Source organism: Mandrillus leucophaeus, unplaced genomic scaffold (assembly GCF_000951045.1).
Source record: "Mandrillus leucophaeus isolate KB7577 unplaced genomic scaffold, Mleu.le_1.0 Scaffold12, whole genome shotgun sequence".
Classification (NCBI taxonomy): domain Eukaryota; kingdom Metazoa; phylum Chordata; class Mammalia; order Primates; family Cercopithecidae; genus Mandrillus; species Mandrillus leucophaeus.
Genome location: NW_012100320.1, coordinates 6,149,172 through 6,163,748, shown reverse-complemented (window position 1 = coordinate 6,163,748; position 14,577 = coordinate 6,149,172). Strand labels below are relative to the sequence as shown.

The window sequence follows — 14,577 nt, the reverse complement described above, 5'->3', positions numbered from 1 at the left end:
GTTGTTTCCTATACTCTGAGAATTTACAACTTCCAGAATTGCAATTTTGCCTTAAATGGTCATACTATGCCAAATTTAAAATGAGATGTGATGTGTTAGTTTAAAGATTTCCACTCTAAGTACAAAATAATCTTACAGCAGTTCATAAAACAGCTAAAAATGATTCTGTGCAATGAGAAGAGAGTATAAAATAGTCAAGGTTGAAGAAAGGCACAAATTCAATAAATATTTATCCTATAACCATGTTTTCTGAACCAAACTCAGATGCACGGTTTGACAAATGTGAAGACACTTGCGAGAGCTACAGATCAGAATACATGAGTGTCAGGGAAAAGTGAAACCACATGTTTTTTATAGGTTTAAGACAGCATTTGTCTACATGGACTTAAAATGCATGTTTCAAGTCACCAGTGAGATTTTACTGTCCAGGAACACCAATCCAACAGTCATTTTACAGCAGTTACTTCTCTAGAGAAAATGCTGGCAGAGGAACACAAGTAACAGATATGCACAGGAAATGCATTAGTGGGCACAGTTGATTTTTATCACCTCATGTGTTGGTGTACTCATTAATCTGCTAATGAAACTGTGAAAATCAGCAGGGGTCTCTGGGCCTATATGAATGTCAAGCTCTTACAGCATATGTAGAACCCAGAAATGCAAACACACAGGATTTTTTATGGTTATGGAATTTAGCTTCATCTCAGAAAGGTTCTCACATCTGGGAAAAGAAAAACTATTCAATAACTGGTGTGGAATCAACTATCTGCTTGAAAAATAAAGTTGGATCCCCACCTGATTTATTTCACCAAAACAAACTGAAGATGGTGCAAGAATTAAGAAAAATAAGGGCTGGGAGCAGTGGCTCACACCTGTAATGCCAGCACTTTGGGAGGCTGACGCGGGTGGATCACCTGAGATCAGGAGTTCGAGACCAGCCTGACCAACATGGTGAAACTCCGTCTCTACTAAAAAATACAAAATTAGCCAGGCATGGTGGTGGGCACCTGTAATCTCAGCTACTAGGGAAGCTGAGGCAGGAGAATCGCTTGAATCCGGGAGGCGGAGGTTGCAGTGAGCTGAGATCTTGCCATTGCACTCCAGCCTGGGCGACAGAGCAAGATTCCATCTCAAAAAAGAAAAGAAAAGAAAAAGAAACAAATTCTGAACTTTGTATTAAAAATACATGCTTTTTATAAAAACCCACAATATGACACACACAAACATACAAATTTATATACATAACTGTGTGTGTATCTAACCTCATTAAAGTAGAAGGAAAAAAGAATATGAATGAATGCTTCTTCAATATCCTGGACTGTAGAAGACTTTCTTAAGCAGGACATAAACCCAGAAGTTACAAAGGAAAATAAGTAATTTGACCATGTAAAAACTTTAAACTTCTCTATGGAAAAAAGAAGAGAGAATAAAAAGACCAGAACAAACCGAAAAGAGCAAAAACATTTGTAACACACAAGACAAAGGGCCAGCCTTAATAATGGAAAACTCTTAAATCAATTAGAAAAAGATAAATAACCAAATAGAAAAACAGACAAAGGTGATAAATAGTTTATAGAAATTAAATACAAATAGCTGGCCAGGGGCAGTGGCTCACACCTATAATCCCAGCATTTTGGGAGGCTGAGATGGGCAGATCACCTGAGGTCAGGAGTTTGAGATCAGTCTGGTCAACATGGTGAAACCTCGTATCTATTAAAGCTACAAAACAATTAGCCAGGTGTGGTGGCACATGCCTATAGTCCCAGCTACTTGGGAGGCTGAGGCAGGAGAATCACTTGAACCCCTGAGGTGGAGGTTGCAACGAGCTGAGATCAGGTCATTGCACTCCAGCCTAGGCAACAGAGTGAGACTCTGTCTCAAAAAAAAAAAAAAAAAAAAAGGAAGTAAATACAAATAGCCAAATACAAATGAGAAGATATTCAAGCTCATTTACAATTTAAAAAATATAAAATAAAACAGTAATATAGTAATCTTTTTCACCTATCAAACTGACATTGACTAAAAGATTTGCTAATGTCCAGAGTTGATGGGATTGGAGAGGGAAATGGGCCTTCTCATACACTGTTGATGAGAGTGTAGATTGGTTCTGCCTTTTGGTGAGCAAACGCAGTAACAGATATTGAAATTTAAATATGGGTACTCTCTGTCTCAGCAGTTCCAACTCTAAGAATTTATCTTACAAATTTATTTCCACAATGATATGGTTTGAATATTTGTCCCCTCCAAATCTCATGTGGAAAAGTGATCCCCAGTGTTGCAGGTGGGGCCTGGCAGAGGTGTTTTGGTCTTGGGGGTGGATCCCCCATGAATGACTCAGTGCCCTTTCCATGGCAGTGAGTTCTCACGCTGTTGGTTCATGTGACAAACTGGTTGGTTGAAGGAGCCTGGCACCTCCTCTGCTCTCTCTTACCACGTGACACGCCTGCTGCCCATTTCCCTTCCACCATAAGTAAAAGCTTCCTCAGCAGAAGGCAAGCAGATGCTAGTGCCATGCTTGTACAGCCTGTAGAACTGTGAGCTCTAGATGTAAGGGAGAATAAGGACCTAAAAGAGGTCCTTTTAATAAGAAAACGAGGTTTAGGACCATCAGCCAAAAGGTGAGTTCAGCAGACAGATGTCCCTCTCCTCATTCAGCCCTAACTCCCCTTGGAAACACCATGCCCAGAAAAAGAAATCAGAAAGAATACAGCCCCTTGGGTTTGACCCCCTTGGGTCAGTCAAATGTGGGAATTTGAATTTGGAGGCCTGAATTGTCCACCACCAACCAATTATATCCCATGCTCAGGCTATACCACAAATAATCCAAAAAAGCAAATTACTCATTTAGATTTAGACATGTGCATTTTATAATTTTCATTTGAATGTGGACTCACATAACATTCCACTCATTCAACAAGTGTGTTCCTCTAAGGCAGCAAGCTCATTACTAAGAAGAGAGAAAGAGTGGAATAAAACATGGTACATATCACCAAGTGACTCAAAATAGAGTGAGAGAAGGTAACATGCACACACCGACCAGAACGCAGGCTGAGGGGGTTCCCTGCTCTAGTAAAGGTGCAGAGAGATTAATGCCATCTGGAATCACCAGAGGTTTCACTGAAGAGACGCCATTTCTCAGAACTGGAGAATCTGTAACATTATCTGACCTTTCCCCTCTTTTCCACTCACTCAACTCTTTTTCTCTACATTTATACAAAACAGGTACATTTGACAGCTACCCTCTCTCGTTGCTTAATTCAAATCACTAACTATAACACCATTTCTTTTGTATAAGATATAAATTAGTGTTAGGTATATTTTCAGTATTAAATGTATTACTATAAGGCCTGGTGCAGTGGCTCACACTTGTAATCCCAACACTTTGAGAGGCTGAGGAGGGTGGATTGCTTGAGCCCAGGAGTTCAAGACCAGGTTGGGCAACATGGTCAAAGCTCGTCTCTACCAAATATACAAAAGTTAGCCAGTCCATGGTGGCATGCACCTATAGTCCCAGCTACTCAGGAGGCTGAGGTGGGAGGATTGCTTGAGTCTGGGAGGCAGAGGTTACAGTGAGCTGAGATCGCACCACTGCACTCTCCAGCCTGGGTGACAGAGCCAGACCATTTCAAAAAACCAAAAATGTATTACTATTTCTTTTATTAAAGTTGTATTTATTCAACGGTTGTTCCATTATACCCATAAGCCACTGAAATATTTCCAAAATTCCCGTAAATTAGCTTATAAGCTATATCTTCTCAATTATTTCTTAAACATAGATTCCACTTATTGGTTTGGATTTTTGGTTAAGAAAAAAAGTCACCACAAAATAATCATGAAAAAAGCCTGCCTAGGATTTCAAGTCTATAGTTGAAAGTAATGATAATCCAAACACACACAAAAAAACTAAGAACTGTCATTATTTTGTCTGTGGGTGTGTTTTGTATCTACTGTTTTTCATCTAAACCTGGCCCACATGCAGATGGGCACAGAGTTGCTGCCTTTGATGGAGCAAAAGATACAGCACGGTATCACAGAACCTAAACCTGTAGTAGTAGAGGTTTATCTATATTTACACTTAGGTTTTTGACACACTTGGGGATAAAGAGTGCAAGTTTTATAGTCAAAAAAATGTATGTTTGAACCTGGGCTTCACCCTTCCAAGCAATCACATTCAGCAATCATTTCAGGCCTCTGAGCTTGTTTCCTCACAGGTATAATTTTCCTATTTCACAGAGTCAGTATAAAGATTACTGACAACTTAGGCAAATCATCTAGTACACTGCCTGGCACAGAGCAAGCTATCAACGAATGATCGTTAAAATAATCAGTATTATTATTATTATGAACTCTAACTGGAAGCCAATGAGGCAGGCACAGGCACATCAAGCCACTTTGGGGACCCGAAAAGCATAAAGTACAAAATACAAAGTAAACTTCTTTTTACCATGCATAAGAACAACCAGAATATGTGACTTCAATAATTATGACAACTCTCAAAACAAGTCCAGTACAGTGGTTGAGAATATACACTTTGGAAACTACTCCAGAAATTCCACTTTACCACTTAACAGCTGCGAGACTTTGAGCAAGTTGCTTAAAGAAGATTTCCTTTCCTCAACCAAAACAGAGCTAATAACAGTCCTTTTAAGTACTTAGTGGACACAGTGGCTCACACCTATAATCCCAGTACTTTGAAAGGCCAAGATGGGGGGATCACCTGAGGTCATGAGTTCAAGACCAGTCTGAGCAACACAGCAAGACCCCATTTCTACAAAAAAAAATTTTAATTAGCCAAGCGTGGAGGTGGGTGCCTGTAGTCCCAGCTACTCGAGAGGCTGAGGCAGGAAGATCACCTGAGCCCAGGAGTTTCAGGCTGCAGTGAGCTATGATCATGTCACTGCACTCCAGCCCGGGCAACAGAGCAATACTCTGTCTCAAAAAAATAACAAGTACTTTGTGGGGATCTTGTGATGGTTAAAAGAAATAAGATAACCCGTGGAATGCTCTTAGCAAAGCATCTATCAATAGTAAGTACTCCGAATGGTAACTATCAGACTGTCCATGAAACCCGTGGCACCCACAAGGAGTTACTGCAAAGAGTCTGAATAAAGCTTGCAACACTAGTGTATGTATTTCAGACAGATGTACTATTTTTCTATAGCACAGTTCAATGTGACTAACAAAATGCTAATTACATTAAGAGTTCTACTCATTATAGCTTTTAAAAACAGGTAATGATCATTGAAAAATGTTCAAACAATAGAGAAATATATAAAGTAAAAAGTGTGCTCATTCATCCACCCCGCTAACCCAAGCCTCAGGCCCCAAGTCCACTTTCCAGGGTAAGTCACTGGAAAGTACTGTAGTAGGCACTCTTCAGATCCTATCTTTTAACACATACATAAAGTTGGGGAAGCGGGGTTGGATTTTTTACAAAATGGGATAATACTATATGCATTATTGGTTTATTCAACAATTATTTCACAGATCAATGTAAAAAATCCTAACTCATTCTTTTTAGTTACTGTTTAATGCTTTGAATTATAGATAAATTGTAATTTATTAATCCATTATACTAGGCTTTTAGTTTACCTCTAATTTTTTGCTGTTGAAAATAATCCCACAAGCCTGAGCCAGGAGGTCAAGGCTACAGCAAGCTGTGATCTCACTACTGCACTCCAGCTTGGGCAGAAGAGTAAGATCCTATCTCCAAAATAAATAATCCCACAATGGGCCAGGCACAGTGACTTACATCTATAATCCCAACACTTAGGGAGGTCAAGGCAGGAGGCTCGCTTGAGGCAAGGAGTTCAAGACTAGCCTGGACAACATAGCAAGACCCCATCTCCACATAAAATTTAAAAATTAGCCAAGCATAGTGGTGCATGCCTGTAGTCCCAGCTATTTGGGAGGCTGAGGTGGGAGGATTGTTTAAGCCAGGAGTTCGAGGTTACAGTGAGCCATCATGCCACAGCATTCCAGGCGTGGCACCAAGGCAAGATCCTGTCTCTAAAAACAGTAATAATAATCATCATCATCTCACAATGAACACCTTGTTTGAAGGGCATTCAACACATGTGTAGCTATTTCTGTTGAACAGCTTCCTAAAAGTGGATCTGCTAAGTCAAAGGTTTTGCACATTTTATATGTTGATAAGAAATGCCAAATTATCCTCTAAAAAGGAAGTACCCATTGTATTCTCTATAAGTAACCATCTTCATAAAAAACAGAAACAAAAAAGTATCCTATCATGCAGAAAAACTGAAATTTTTCAACGTTAAGAAGTGGCCCTCTGGCCAGGCTCAGTGGCTCATACTTGTAATCCCGGCACTTTGGGAGGCTGAGGTGAGTGGATCACTTGAGGTCAGGAGTTCAAGACCAGCCTGGCCAACATGGCAAAACCCTGTCCCTACTAAAAATACAAAAATTAATCGGGCATGGTGGCACATACGTGTAATCTCAGCTACTCAGGAGGCTGAGGTATGAGAACTGCTTGAACCCAGGAGGCAGAGGTTGCAGTGAGCTGAGATTGCACCACTGCCCTCCAGCCTGGGCAACATAGCAAGACTTTGTGGCAAAAAAAAAAAGTAGCCCTCATCTTAAAAAAAAAAATTACAGTTCTAAATCCTTACTTCATCCCTCTCAGCATCTGAGCCCCTATGCTACTGACTATCTCATCTTAGCATGAGTCATTCCATGATGTCCTCTGCAATGACCTGGTTCATGTCAAAACAGTTTTCTAGTCCCCAAGTCACCCTGGCCCTGTCCCCAGGTCAACTGTGGGGAGAAAGGAAGCACTAAAGACCTGAAGTGTTCCTGTTACCATCTAGCATCCCTGCCAAGCCCCACTAAAACACAATTGTTCCATGTAATGCTCACGGTAAAAGCTCTACTTTGCTTCCATGTTTTAAAGCAGCAATGGATTAAAATCTCTTAATCAATAATCACTGGCCTACAGGTAGTTTACACGTTTCATTTTGTCCCGTAATATTATTACAATCAGGAGCAAGAGCAGATAAAGGTCATGCTGGTAATTAAAGCTATATTGTAGAAATATGCTCACCCAAGATATGATTAAATAAGAAAATATTAGTTCAGTATCATCATTAAACTTGTATTAATTTATAAATATTTAAATGTACCATATGATGGTCATAAATAATGTGTTTTTGTCAGTTTCTAAAATAATGCAACCCATAAACCCTTTAAAAAATGACTGCAGAAAGGAATAGTCAAGAAAGTATATAAGCCAGACTTACATTCAAATGCTGTAGTTGTTGCTTCAGGCAGAACCTGGCCTATCACATCCTAAACAAAGAAAGAATAAAGAAACACAATTAGCCATCTTCTTTATTGCTAACATGTGGCAAATCCTAGAGGAAATATGAGAACCTGGGAAAGATTTTTGAAACGTTAGCATAAACTATAAAAACATTAGCTCATAATCACACTTAGCCCAGCAACATAAACCCAGAGTTTAAATCTCTATTCCAGGAAGAAAAATCTTTAAGAAACCTTTTCCACATTTTATTAATAACATAATATTTTATTCTCAATTCAACAGTGTAAATACAAATACACTGTTGTGTATTTACAAAAACTTGGTTTCTTCTATGGGATGCTGTGGAATACAATACAGTTGAAAGAGAAAGGGGTTTTGAGAGTCAGACTGACGTAGGCATGAATCTCTGCTCTGCACTTATCATTAAACGAATGACTTGGAAAAAAAATCACCTAACCTCTCTGAGCCTCAATCTGATTACCCTCCAAAATGGGTCTAGTAATACTTACAGAGGTAGTGTAAAATTAATCTAATAAACATAAGCTTAGACCTAGTACATTGAAGACATTCAACAAATGTAGTTCCTGATATACAACAAGCAACGCTGTGCCTCGCACTCATAATGGTAGTTCAACACACAAGTTTCTGTGATGATATAAACCCATTATGCTACATTTAACATAAACGGTTCTTATCAACCTTTACTCTTAAGCAACAGAAAACATACTTAATGACACCGAAACAAGGTTAATCTAGCCTAAAACAAAAATCTAAAAAGTGTATATAATCTGACATCAATGTTTAAATAAATCTCTAAAGTTGAAAACACATGAAATTTAGTATACTGAGACAGCTTAATTGAATAAGCACAGAACACCTAAACTCTGGGGAAAGTGACCCTCCATCACGTCCAGTCCAGCTCCAATGGCCTGCAAACCTCATTTCTCTCCGGGAGCTCTGCCACAATGTCCCTCCCAGGCTGCACCAGAACTGGCACCAGGCAGCCGGCTGACAAAGCCGCTTGCAGTATTTCTCAGCAGGGAGCTCACAGCCTTTCCAAGCAGGGCACTTAGCAGAGTGGCGGCTGCAACTTCCTTCTAAAGGCAATTCTTTAGAAGCTTTTGCTGCAGTGGCAATTTGCATAATAGTCTTGCCTCTATAGTGTTTTTTTTTTTTTTTTTCAAAAATAAATCTGTGAATATAAAACTGATCAAAGAGAACTTAGGCAGCCCTTGCTTATTACAGCCAAAAGAGATTATTTTTTTTCCGACTCTAGTCTTCACAAATGAAACATCAACTTTTTGAGGAAGTATCTATAAAAGATTTTAGTGTTAAAAAATTCTTTCTACACTCTCATAGTTAGAAAGTATTTATGGACAGGAAACTGTAAAGGTAGTACAGAACAAAGCACACAGGCAATCCAGTGGAAAGCCTGAAAACATGAAATTGCAGCCAAACGACTACAGCTGGATGCTAGCTCTCTTGCACAACTGAGTCCACAAAAGCTCTGTGCCTCAGTTTCCTCATATGTAATATCAGATCTTAGCTGTACCTACCAAATGAGTTAGTATTTGTAAAGTGCTCAGAAGAGTGTCTAGCACATGGCAAGTGCCCTACTAGTGTCTGGTAAATAAATAAAACACTATGACTGGAATATTACAGAGCTTACCTCAAAATAAAACTTTGAAATTCCAGTACCCAACAATCAGTGGAGGATGGTGATTCACTCACTGACTTCATCCTTCAGCAGTTTTTATTGAACACCCATTCTAGCCAGTGTAGGTTTAACAAAATGAGGGGAAAACAACTGCTCCATCCCCAACTCTCTAAGTTATCACCAGTTATTTCCAGGAAACTCTGATCTTGAGATGTGAACTCTGCCTCTATAGTGTTAGCAAACTAATTTAAGCTCCTTCCCACTTCGGAATAGCAGACCCCATCAAACTGCAGAGTTCTAACAACCACATGAAAACCTGCTCAGTGGCAATGGCATGCCTTAGCCCATCGACATAAATGAGGCGCTACACATGCTTCTCATCTGATAGAGGAAAAGGGAGAAAGAACAAAGCAAACTTGAGTGAGAGAATCATGTGAACACAACCACTTTGTTCTCTAAAGCAAATAAAGTGGGGCTATCATAATGACAAAGAGGTAAGAAGTTTAAACATCAGGAATATCTACTAGTCATTTTAAAGCAGGGTACATTTGATGATTTTATATACATTTTCCAGCTAAAGTGACTTCTACTCTCAACAATATAACATGTACCTAACCTAAAGAAGGTCTCAAAAGAAAACCAGGATGGGTGCAGTGGCTCACGCCTATAATCCCAGCACTTCAGGGGGCCAAAGTGGGTGGATCACTTGAGGTCAGGAGTTTGAGACCAGCCTGGCCAACATGATGAAACCCTGTCTCTACTAAAAATACAAAAAAATCAGCTGGACGTGTGGTGTGTACCTGTAATCCCAGGTGCTCAGGAGGCTACAGCAGGAGAATCACCTGAACCTGGGAGGCAGAGGTTGCAGTGAGCCAAGATCACACCACTGCATTCCAGCCTGGGCAACAGAGTGAGACTCCGTCTCAAAAAAAAAAAAAGAAAGAAAAAGAAAACTGAAGTTTACATATCTTGATGATGACCATTTTTTGATGCTTTTCTTCTTCCTTTCAAAAAATCAGACAAATATCTGACAGATCCAAAACATAACTGAGTATCTACAACATGCCAGGAGCATAAAGATCACAAAGCTGTAGGCTACAGGAGAATAAAACTTGATCCTTGACTTTAGGAAGATTATAAACTGGTTACAGAGATAAAGACAAACCTGAAAGACTAGTAATACAAAACACTTAGAGTATAAGCACCAAACAAAAGACATAAATAGCAAATAGTATTTGGTAACTCAGGAGAAAGGAAAAATCACACTCAATTTAGACAGAAATCTGTGTGTGTGTGTGTGTGTGTGTGAGCGTGCGCGCACGCGCGTGTGTGTTTTCTTCTTTTTTGAGATAGGGTCTCGCTGTGTGACCCAAGCTGAAATGTAGTGGTGCAATCACGGCTCACTATAGCCTCAACCTCTGGGTTCAAGAGATTTTCCCATCTCAGCCTCCCTAATAGCTGGTACTACAGGTGTGTGCCACCATGCCCTACTAATTTTTGCATTTTTTGTAGAGACAGGGTTTTGCCATGTTGCCCAGGCTGGTCTCGAACTCCTGGGTTCAAGCAATCCACCCACCTCAGCCTCCCAAAGTGTTAGCATTACAGGCCTAAGCCACCACTCCTGGCCCAGAAGTCTTATAGATGAGGGGAAATCTGAGCTTGGAGACCACAGGATACAAAAAGAAGAGGGGAGAGGGTTGAGCATTCTCTCTCATCACACACTAACAGAACCTCTTGTACAGTTTTCCCAAAACTAGGAACTCAGTCTCCAGGGAAAAAGAGAAACACAGAAAGCTGCAAAACCGAAGACCCAAATGTCTCTACCTTTGAGGGTCAGGTCGGCCTCCATACTTAAGCCCGTCCCTGGTGATTCAGACAAAAGACAAGGCCCAGAGAGACGGAGTGACTTGTCCAGGGTCTCCTAGCTATTTGATGCACAGTGACTGGAGCCCTCAACTGCTGACTTCAGGTCCGAAACACTTAGTTATGGCTGACTAGGTGACTACAACCTGCTTCCGGCATCTGTGTCAGGTTCTGCCAAAAATTAGCTGTGTGGCTTTAGCAAGGTACTTTGCCCCTGTGGGGTTCATGCCTCTTCATTTGAAATGAGTCTGAATTAGATGAGGCGATTCTTCCAGGTTCCACGTGGCTTTAAAGATTAAGGTTCCAAGCCAGAGATGCTGACGTGTCTGTTGGTTCTTGCCTTTTCTTGATGAAGAGATGAAGTGAACCTGGAGAACAGATCGCAGGAGTCTGCCAGGATCTGGGCTTGAACATTTGCTAAAATGGATCATTAGGAGATAGCACTGAACACCCACTGCCACAGGTCCTTCGTCAGGCCTTCCTGACAAAACATGCTCCACCTGGGCTTACCTGGCCAAAAGTGTGCAGGCACCTGGCATGCTGAGCTCTAGTGGTGGGGCCACTTGTGTAGTGTTTCCTGTTAGGCCAGTCAGCCTTGAGCCTGGTACAACTTAGAGATGCTCAAGAAACAGAAGACCCAAGTCCAATCCCTTATAATAACAATCCCATCAATAATAACAACACTAATGGAGCGCTTACTATGTGCTAAGTTTTTCTGAGAGCTTTACATGTATCAACTCAAGGAGTCCTCAGAACTCTAGGAGGTAGGCATTACTTTCACCCCTCCCCAACTTTTTTTTCACAAATAAAGAAACTGAGATACAGAAGATACTTGCCCTAGTAGTACAACTTGCGATTTAAACAACTTGGCTCCAGAGTTTGTGGTCTTAAACACTGGGCTGTTCTTGAAATAATCACATAATCAAATAATATAATCACATAATAATCAACCTTCCATTGTTTTAAATGAGTAAGAGAAAGCCCGTCTTTCTCATCACAGTCACAATCTCACATAATCTTGCCAAGTCTTTGAGGAAGGTACAAGTTTCCCTGTTTTACAAATAAGGAAACTAAGGCTCAGACAGGTAGACTGACTTGCCTAGTTAGCGGGACAGCTTGCAATTAAACCCAAATTCCTTGACTCTAAACCTCATGTTCTGTCCACAGAACCATAATTGCATGCATCCTCTTTTAAGTTCCCTTCTTAAACAAGTATTCTGGGGTCCTATGAAGAAACAAAAACCAACATACCTATCTCCTCCAGAAGTTTACCATCTAGTGGAGGAGACAAAGTATCATGATCAAACATGTGCTTTGCTGGGGGACCCACACAAAGCTGTGGCAACAGAGAGGTGGGGCATATAACCAAGAATGACAGAGAAAAAGCACAACTTGGCTTGGAAGGACAGGTGGGAATCGGCCGGTGAAGGGCAGACTGTAGACAGTCTGGACACCTGGGAGAACTGAGAATCAACCTATATAAGTGAGGCACAGAAGTTTATAGGCCTGTGATGAGAGATGACACAGGTGCCAGGCAGACAGGGGCCAATCCAGATGAGCTCAGAGGACCATGTGAAGGAGCCTGGGCCTTATCATGAGGGGAAATCTGTGTGTGCGTGACTGTGTGGAGAACTCTGCCTACAAAGAGAAGGATGGCATTTGATGCACAATATGGAAAGCTCTCAGCCAAGGCACCCAAAAATGTGCATGGCCTGGGCAGTCAGTAACATCCAGAACTCAAAATGAAGTTATAGAAATCAAATTTTGACTGAGTTACCCAAGACAATGAAAAATCACATCACAAATCTTCCTCTTCCCAAGATCCTGCCACCTTGCCCACTCTTAACTTGCAGGCAAGTTCCATTACAGATCTGCTGCTAGCAATGTGCTTTTCGGAATGTCCGCTTCTGTCTTCCATGCTTCAGTTATTCAGCATGTAGAATGGGCCACAAGGCACCCTGTCTATCTCAAATGAATACCAGAAAGATCAGAAGTGGCTGCAACATGTAGGGAAATAAACCTACTAAGTCAATGAAACACAATTTTAGTTCTGGTATTGAGCTCACAGCTTTGGAAAAGCCATTTCACCTCACTGCTCCTCAGTAACCATCTGCAAAAAAGAAACAGGCCACCTACAGTGTTACACCCTGCTCTAAAATTCCATCATTTTATTTGAAATATATTCTGAATAATCTGAAAGTAAAATATCACCAATTATAAGATGCACATTTTCCCTCAATTTTACTATCTCTGAAATTGGACTGATTTTAATAACGGATGATATGTCATACCATCATGGGCAGCATGTTTTTCTAAATAAAACGTCTTACATTCAATAATGCTTTAAGTTTGCTCAGGCTGGACACAGTAACTCACACCTGTAATCTCAGCACTTTGGCAAGGCCGAGCCAAGCAAATCGCAGGAGTTCGAGACCAGCCTGGGCAACATGGCAATACCTCATCTCTACAAGATAAAAAAATTATCCAGGTGTGGTAGCATGTGCCAGCTACTCGGGAGGCTGAGGTAGGAGAATCACTTGAGCCCAGGAGGCAGAGGCTGCAGTGAGCCGAGATCGTGCCACAGCACTGCAGCCTGAGCAACAGACTGAGGCCCTGCCTCAAAATAAATAAATTAAACAGTGTGCTCAAACACGGTAAGTTAAAGTTGTCCTTTTTCCCTTTCTCAGCTGGTCACCAAGTTCAGAGAACTCAGTAGAAAAACAGGGCTGGAATCTGTCCAGGGACATTCCCTGAAACACTTGGGGGAAAAAAACATCTCTTCTAGATTCAGCTGTTTCCATTTGCGTGGTTGTCACTATATGTGTGTCCCAGCCCGGGCTATGAGCTCTCTGAGGGCAGGGGTTCAGTCAGCTTGATCTATCTCCCCAGGGTCCTAGACATTTGCCAGGTTTCAGTGGTTGCAATTTATCAATGCTGTGCCTGAAGCAATAAAACTGCCTCCACAGGAAGCCAGCAGTAGCCATTGCCACTAGCTCAGGTCACCAGTGGTCAAGGTGCTGACTGCTCAAGTCCCTGAGTCCCCCTTGCTGGGATCTGGACACTGAGATTACCACTCACCAGTACATCCCTGAAGAGTAACTGCGGCCCAGAGTGCACTGTCCAGTCCACCGCGCCACTATTTGGGATCTTGATGCGAATTACCAGCACCTGGTTCTCCATGGCAGGAAAAGGGCCAAGGGCTAGCCACAGCATTACAGGTTAAAGAGGCTCACATCCTTGGGTAGAGGATACCCACTGGCCGCTGGTTAGGAAGAGGCTCCAAGAGGTGACAAGGGGAGTGAGGGGCAGAGGACAGAGGGTGAAAACAAGGGACTGGCGGATGAGGGGGTGGGAAGAGGGGAGGGGTGATCAGGCAGGCACCTGCAGGCACCGAGCCTGCCCAGGCTGTCGGGGGTCTGAGGTGTCTCCCGGGGAGGGTGCACCGGGAAGCGCGCAGAGGCCCGCAGGAACTAGCTGAGGTCGGAAGGTTCTGGAGTTGAGCGAACGCTATGGTGAAGCTCTCTGCCGCCGCGTGGGTGTGAGGAGGCGGCAGGGCAAGGACTCGGTTTAGGGGAGATACAGCGGCAGGTGTCCACCGCTCGTCAGTGGACTAGGAGAGGGTCCTCGACTGGAGGGACTCAGTCTGGGGCTATTAAGAAAGAGCCCCAGGGCCGCCACACCATGGAGAGTCCCCACGGGAGGGTCAAGGGGCGAGTCTTCTGCCCCACCCGGAGACACAGGGCGCGGCGCGCGCAGGCTGAGCTCCGGCCACCCG

At 42.1% G+C, this 14,577-nt stretch overlaps 1 protein-coding gene across 2 annotated transcripts in view; it reads right to left on the bottom strand.

Moving 5' to 3' along the window:
- MAP2K5 (mitogen-activated protein kinase kinase 5) overlaps positions 1–14,577 on the bottom strand; it is a 261,608-nt gene extending 247,031 nt beyond the window's left edge. For both annotated transcript variants that reach the window (XM_011968648.1, XM_011968652.1), the window contains exons 1-2: positions 13,881–14,577; positions 7,260–7,308 (exon numbers count right to left, since the gene is read on the bottom strand). In XM_011968648.1, coding sequence (XP_011824038.1) covers positions 7,260–7,308; positions 13,881–14,015 — 184 coding nt within the window. In that variant the 5' untranslated portion in view covers positions 14,016–14,577. The remainder of the gene's footprint in view (positions 1–7,259; positions 7,309–13,880) is intronic.